This window comes from Coffea arabica, chromosome 2e, assembly GCF_036785885.1.
Source record: "Coffea arabica cultivar ET-39 chromosome 2e, Coffea Arabica ET-39 HiFi, whole genome shotgun sequence".
Taxonomy (NCBI): domain Eukaryota; kingdom Viridiplantae; phylum Streptophyta; class Magnoliopsida; order Gentianales; family Rubiaceae; genus Coffea; species Coffea arabica.
In genome coordinates this window covers 6,225,036-6,232,873 of record NC_092313.1, presented here as the reverse complement: position 1 = coordinate 6,232,873, position 7,838 = coordinate 6,225,036, and the positions used below count along the sequence as shown (strand labels likewise).

The window sequence follows — 7,838 nt, the reverse complement described above, 5'->3', positions numbered from 1 at the left end:
TATTGCTGCTTTGTCCGGCGAGGGAAGGAGAGAAGGGGGGAGGAGAGGGTGAGAGAAAAAGCAAAAAAAAAAAAAAAAATTGTTGTTGCTTCATCTGGCGGGGGGGACGGAGAATTGGCGGGCAAAGGAAGGGGAGAGGGAAAAGGGAGAGAGAAAAGAGGGGTGGCGGGGAGGAGATGGGGAGAGAAAAAAAGCAAAAAAAAAAATTATTTTGTTGCTTCATCTAGCAGGTTTTTTGAGAGAAGGAACAGGGGAGGGAAGGGGGAGGGGGAAGGGGAAGGAAGAAGAAAAAGAGAGGAAGAAAAGAAAAAAGAAAGAAAGAAAGAAAAAGAAAAAACTTTTCATCATACAAAAATCTTTCTACAACTTTTTATAGTGAGTTACAGTAAAATTTTAGATAAACATAAAAAAAAAAACTTACTTGTCAGACGCGGGACCGTTGTTTCGACAAGCTTAGAGGTTTCTCTGGGTCGAAGTTTTGTGGGCCTAGTTTGTTTGCAGTTGCTTCCGTGCTTCTAATTTCACCAATTAATGGCAGTGTTTTGTCGCAGAATTTTTATTGGTTTCAATTTTTTGGCCATTCTGTCCTCCGTCGGTAGATGGGCTAGTTATGTCGGTATGGGAAATATCTTCTAACTTCTAAGATGCTGGTAATGCTCCTATTTCACTTGGAAGCTGGAATCCATGCGAGATTCAAAAATGACTCCTTTACTCGACAAACTTGGGGTGTGTTTGGATAGTAATTTATTTGGAAAATTCGTTTGTTATAAACATGTACCCCAATCTACTTCTTTTTTTTTAAAAAAAAAACCAATTTTCACTCCACCTCATATATATCACGTCACAAAAGTTTTATAACGTATTATTCTACCAATTTATTCAAATAATATCAAATCAAAACAGACTGCATGTTGAAGAAATGGACTACTACCACAAAACTTGTTGAACGTTGGACTGTAATGTTTGGGCTTGGTACGCTATCCGCCAAGAGTGGATTGCATCGGGAGTTGGGACTAAAATGGCTGGATGTACCTGAGAATTGTGACGGGGCCTGGAGGTTCAACAATTGCGATCAATGTATAACATGTCCATGACCAGCAACCTGTAAAAAGCAAATCCAAAAAGATAACTTGAAGACACAGTAGAGTTCGACCCCTCTTGGTCTGTTCAGTAATGGTGAGGGTGAAACAAGAAATTTTGGAAAAACTGAAGCAATGTTTGAGGCCCAAACAAAAGATCAGAAGCCTAAATTGGTTCATATGTATTAATTTGAAATAAAAATCATTCAAAATCTCATTTACATTTGATTAAATAAATTTTTTCGTCTTTCACTTTTAAAATGTTAACTTTACGTCTCTTATAAATTTAAGTTAGCAAAATTTGATCCCAATCTAAATATTCAACAACTTTTTAACCAAAAATACCACGTGACCTTTATGCATTCATTTTTTACGTACAAAAAAATCAAATCCCACTTTTTTAGTGAAAAAATGAATATATATTAGATCAGACTTCACTTTTTTAGGGGAAAAAATGAAATGTGTTAGATTAGATCATACTTTTTTAGGGATAAAAATAAATATGAATCAGGTCATTTGTTTAACTATAAATAGGATTTAATATATTTGGTCCTAAGAATATAACCACATGTGGGTCATGTAATGAATTCATGGTAAAAAGTGGTAAAAAATCTAGATTAGAACTAAATTTTATTGATTTAATTTTGTAAGAGATGTAAAGTTTCTATTTTAAAAGTGAAGGACGAAAAAATTTATTTAACTATATATGAGGGAACTATTTTCTTAATTTAAATTTAGAAGGAGCCCACAAGTTTAGGAAAACTTGTTTCATGGATTAGTAGACAAATTTGTTAGGCCAATCTTCTACAAAGAGAACATAGAATGTATAGGACAGAATTCTTTCTTTTTTATTATTATTATTTTTTAGCAACGTGCTTGATGTCACTTGGAGTACTCAATCAATCTAGAGAATGAGGATTACACACCAAGATCACTTAAACATAGCAGTTCAGAAAAGCAATAGCCTAGCCCGTGCTACAAAATTGGAAAAAATCATAGAGAGGTTCAAACATTTCGAAAATGCTTATATTGGTAAATCATCGACAAATTATTTTATTTTCCGTACTTTTGATGGAATACTAGATTTCTAAATAACTGTTTCTAACTGCAAGGGGTTGGTCAACCATCTTAGCCCTTCCTCCCACACACTCATGCCTAGAAGAAGAAGAAGAAGTACTGTATCAAAGGATATATTTGCAGCAGCGACCTAGGGTAGCCAACCACTGGGCCAATGGTTTAGTGGCCACCAGGGAGGGGCTTAAGTCCCTCCTTGGGCTGCAGGTGAGCAGCGAAAAAAAATCTAAGGGTTGTGCCAGAGTATTCTCTTGATCTAATTGGGTTTGTATACCCACTAGCCCCCTACCACAGCCTCCTTAGGTTCCCTCTCCCCCTAAATGACCTAGGATAGAGTACGTTACACAAAATGTATCGTTGCTGACCAAAAAAAAAAAAAAAAAAAGACCTAGGGTAGCCCCAAAACGCCCCACGAGATACTGGCCCAAAACTACGAATCTGGATGGACCCAGAAGGGGAAATAGATCGAATGAATTATAAAAATTAGAAATCAGACCTACTAGTCCCCGAAATCGTTATGATGAATGGTTATTTTGGATGCAATGAATTTCATCAAGTTGCACAGCATGTCTTTGCCACAATGTACAGCTAAATTGTTTACGTAGTAGTAGTCATATACTTCGTTGGAAAGCTTTTAAAATCCATACTTCGAAAAAATCTCTGATCCATACAAATTCCATATTTTACCTTTGAATCGAGTTCTTGAATTTGAATCCTTCTAAAACATTGGTTAATAAATTGGGATCATCTGCACCTAAAGTTTGATTTATACTGCTACATCCAGAGTTACAATCACCCTTGCTTTTGCAATTAATTGCATGATTCAAGTTCAAGATATTACTCCGTTTATGCTGACGGCTTTCGCTTTTCAATGTTCACCTGAATCCTGCCACCGGGACGATAGTAAATGCATTTTCCTCTGCATTTTTAGCTTCTAGAATGCAATTCTAACAATGTCTTCTAGTTTGGCTTATTATTTTTTGGATTTTCTTCTATGGCCTACACACATAAAGTAAAACGAAATGAGTTTTTCTCTTTCTTTCTTTTTCCAGCATTAGATTGGACTAAGTGAAGCACGCTTATTGTTATAATTATTATCACCATTATTGTTTTCTCTGGAATGATTAAGCTTCGTATTGATAGCGCAGATTAAATGATTGTTGCTGTTCTGTAACTATTTGCCTCACTTTTTTTTTTTCTTTTTCTTTTTGAAAGGATCTCAGTGTAGATAACTTGTTTTACATTCAGCAATCCTTGATTGGTCTGAAGTGAGCTGATTTCTGTCTCTATTGACCTTTGACACTGGTAATTGCACCATACCAAAATTAATTTAACCAACTATTGTGCATTTAGCAGTATGCAGGACTGGGTATTCTTCCGTTTACTCCTCGGCTTAAACACTAATTTTCTTCTTTTTCTCCTTTTGCCAAGATGGACTTGGGAATATAACTACTACTTGATGAAGCTAGACTAGTTAACATTTTTCAAGTTAAATAACTATGGTTTCTCAATTTTCCTTAAAGAAACGAGTCTATGGACTTTCGTTTATCTATAGCCATGTATGAACATAAATGGGTATGGGAAGTACACTAGTTGCTTCTAAGATGCATGGAGGCGAATGAAACCTTTTGGCAACAAAAAGTATTCCTTTATGCGTCCAGTTTGGATCCTTGCCAATTGGAAACAATTTGTAAGATGTGGTTGTGACTATAATATTACAACGTAAAGAAAAAGGATCAAATAAATGACAGGCAACAGTACAGCAAACCTAATCATCGACCCCACTTCCGAATACTTAACAAGATGGAGCATAAAAATATTACTAAAAACAAACGACAAATTGAAAGAAATACCCTCCATTTTGAATATGGATATGATCGTCACGAATGAGGATAACTGAATCACTTCCAAGTCTATGAATTACCTGATCCATCGTTGACGTAGTTATTGCTAGTTGACAATTTGTAATCCTCAGAAATTCAATTCCTTATGCACATCCAAGTCTTCTTCTTACATTTCTGTACAGACACGCGGTTATTTCTTTCTTCTTTACTTGTAAGTCGAGGCAAGCATATTGTCAAAACAATCTAATGTTTCATATTACAGATACGTCAGCTTACTTTTTTTTTTTTGTGGGGTGGCGGGGGTGCACAGTTTATGGCTCTCCAGATTATGGATCCAAATGGTATAGTAGTAGCAAATAATTCAGTCGTCCATAATATGTAAACAAAGTAGTACTCCTCAATCATTTAAGCGAAAGAGAAGTGAGTGCATGTGAATTTTGAAATTGGTCTGCTGGTTGTTGGTTGTGGAATATGTGTTGTCCTACTGTGTGTGTGAATATGCCCATGTATGCATCAGGAGGAACGAAGAATCATGCACTTTGGAACAGTTTTATTTTGCTGACATCGTAAAGAATATTCATACAAAACAAGTACTCCAATTAAACATATTTCAATCAGCTTTTAGTTATTGAACCTAACATCTTAACGAGAGTGTCATGTCATATATATGTCCGTGATGTTGCATCAACCTTTGCCCGGTCTTAGTTTATTAATGATCAGTCTGCAAGATCACAGCAAATTAAGAAGTTATCTTAGTATATTTAATTTACTCAGTTAATAATTCTCCTCAAAAGTGTTTCTTGGTCATTTTGTTCTTGTCAAGTAATCAAACCATTCTCTTTTTTCTCTCCTTCGCTTTCACAACAAGTTGCGAATAAAGACGTTGATAAAATCTACAGAGGTCAGACAATTTTGGAGAGCTTTATATATATATATATATGTGTGTGTGTTTTCTCCATAAATAAATAAAGAGTCAGTCTTTGGTAGTCAATGATTGAATTAATTACGCAGCTGCTGCTTGTCTCCTCCCACAAAATTTTATAAGGTTTTGGAATTGAAGGTTGCTTCTAACTTTGAGCGAAAAGAATCATTTTCTGCAAGTTGTTTTCAAGACTTTAATAGCCTTAACATTAATATTGTAATATGGTGGATACGTTCACGGTAGTAATTTATATAGCCCCACAATCAGATAAGTGTGGAAGTCGAAGAAGCTACAGAAGCAACATAGAGCCCTGCAATAATGCTACCAAACATCAGACCAAAGAAACAACCCTTATGCTACTACAGAACCAAGAATTAGCTCCAGTGTTCTCTCCTTTACTCTAATGATAAGGTAATTATATAAGGTGCATCAGCAACTTTTGTGCGCCCTAAGATAAGAATTCAGGCAGGCCAGTCATTACACTGATCTTGGCTTTCATGTCAACGGATACTGAGATTTAATTCCTCATAGATATGTTGCAAGCTATTTGCCTTTGTTAGCATGAGCACATACAAAATGCACTTTTTTGGAACTAAAAAGAGCAAAAAAGAATTCAATTACATCCTGAATTGTTTTTCCTTTTCTTGTTCTGGCGAAAGGGAAGGAAGAGGCAGCCATGGATGATAGATCCATCATGATAATGCAAGCATTACCAAAATTATACTCGGTTTATGGGGAGTATGCATTACTAAAGAGACGTAGGAAATATTAGCAAGTAATTTGTGAGATATTGCATGTATGCGCATATGTCGTAGTCTTATACTCCTAGCTAGATGCATTTTTCTTAATTCGTTATTTGACTTTTAAATTGACGTGATCTCGAAGGAAAGACTCGAAAGATTCTATGGACATTCACTACACAAATACAGGGGATAGTAAATTCAAGAGAGCAGATGAAGCTCAGCCTATCGTAACTATCTGTTTTTTCATTTGTTTATTCACACATGCACCGATCACAATCAATTGAATGATCCAAGCATTTCGACTCGTAATTAGTCAAATGATTAGTGTCGTGGATGTTTGGGTCTTGGAGAAAATCACATACATGTATGAACGAACACATTGTAATTACTCTCCATTCTTTGTCTCTTATAGATGGCGCCCATAAATGGATTTCTTCCCATTTCTTATAAAAGTCCATTTGAGTGCACGACTGACCAGTTAATTGGTTTTGTCTTTCTAATGTAAGAGAAGTTAACCAATAGATAAGTTCAAAGACTCTAGATGATCAATTGCACCTGTCAACATCCATCAACTAATTAGAAGGTTTTTAATTGATATTATACTGCATGCATGAACTTTAATTATACGACAGTTGCACTGGCTGACCCATGTCGGACCCTCAAAGCAAAGGACTTGCTAAAAAACTTATTATCAAACAGACAAAATAATTGTGTAGAAAATCAGGAAAAGCCAATGGTATAACCACACTGAAAGATCCAAAATTCCAAAGAGAGCTGTTCCTCCTATACCTTCCAAAACCAGTTACTGATAGAACATGACTTTTTCACTCTCCTCGTAGATTCTTTAGTTGCTTTCATGCATTCAATTTGGACCTAGAATTGCCTTTCCTCCTACTCCTTCTAGCTCCATTTATATACGACTACCTGTTTCCTTCCCCACTCCGTCTCAAAAGTAGTCTTCCATCTCCATTCTCTAGTAATCCCACAGCAAACTAAGCCCATAATATACGGTTGATCAAGAACTTCTATTCTGGAGCAAGACATGCAGTATATGATGTGGATGAAAAGCAAACAACTGTTGAATTCACGCTTTCAATCATCCATGGGTTCATTCAACACATCATCATCATCATGGGAAGAACAAGCTTTTGCCGAAGATGCTGCTGGTCCTCTTGGAGGATTTGTATGGCCTCCGAGATCATATTCCTGCACTTTTTGTAGAAGAGAGTTTAGGTCAGCTCAAGCACTAGGTGGTCATATGAACGTCCACAGGAGGGATAGAGCTAGACTTAAGCAATCTCTTTGCAGTGATCAAACTCCCTCCTCCGCTCCCGAAATCCAACAGTCACCTCAAGCTGGCGATTCCTCCTCGCCTTTTTCATCTGTCTCTAGGGCTTCAGCCACCGTAATTTCCCAAGAGACTTCCAGTGAAGAAGCTTACGTCTCTCCTTTTTCTTCTTCTATCACAAAGGAGCAACAGCGACTGTTTCCTTATTTATCTTCTCCAGATTCCAGAAATGGAATTAGAAAAAGTGCAAGGAAAGAAGAACTTCTTGTGCTGGATCGTCGTGATCATGCTGCTGTCGAAACAAATTTATCTGTGGGAATTAATTCCCATAACACACAGGGAAGTTCTCTTCATAATGAAGAGATGGCAATTAACTCCAAGAGAGTTAGAGGTAATGCATCATTTCCGGTGTACCACAAACCGTGTTCAAGTGATAGATTTCCTTTCCAATATGAGATGTTAAGGATGAAGATGTCCAGGGCCAGCTCAATTGAGGACATAGATCTGGAGCTCAGGCTAGGTGATCCACCAGCTGTGAAATAAATAGACTGCTTTTAACTAATACTAGAAACAAATGTTAACTGTTCTAGCTAGTTCAAGAAGTTGAATTGATCTAGTTGATCAGTAGAAGCTCTTCCCTTTGTAGTTTATGATTATGTTGCAATGACAATTTCAACTTGCTAATCGTGGTGGTCTATGTTCGCTCCCCTTTCAATGATATGCAAATGCTTCGTGCGGCTGTGGAGCGAAGCGAATACCGAATATACTTAAAATCATATATTTCTTAAGGTTGATTGTATTGGATATGATCCTTCCTGGGATCAGTCCATGGATCAAACCCGTGCATCCTCAAATCTGAAAACTTTCCTGGCGCTGAGACAACTACTT

At 36.7% G+C, this 7,838-nt stretch overlaps 1 protein-coding gene across 1 annotated transcript; it reads left to right on the top strand.

The window, feature by feature from the left end:
* Positions 1 to 6,465: 6,465 nt before the first annotated feature.
* LOC113733454 (probable transcriptional regulator RABBIT EARS) lies at positions 6,466 to 7,634 on the top strand. Its single transcript, XM_027259820.2, has one exon. The coding sequence runs from the start codon at positions 6,705 to 6,707 to the stop codon at positions 7,491 to 7,493; it is 789 nt and encodes a 262-aa protein (XP_027115621.1). The 5' UTR covers positions 6,466 to 6,704; the 3' UTR covers positions 7,494 to 7,634.
* Positions 7,635 to 7,838: the final 204 nt, after the last annotated feature.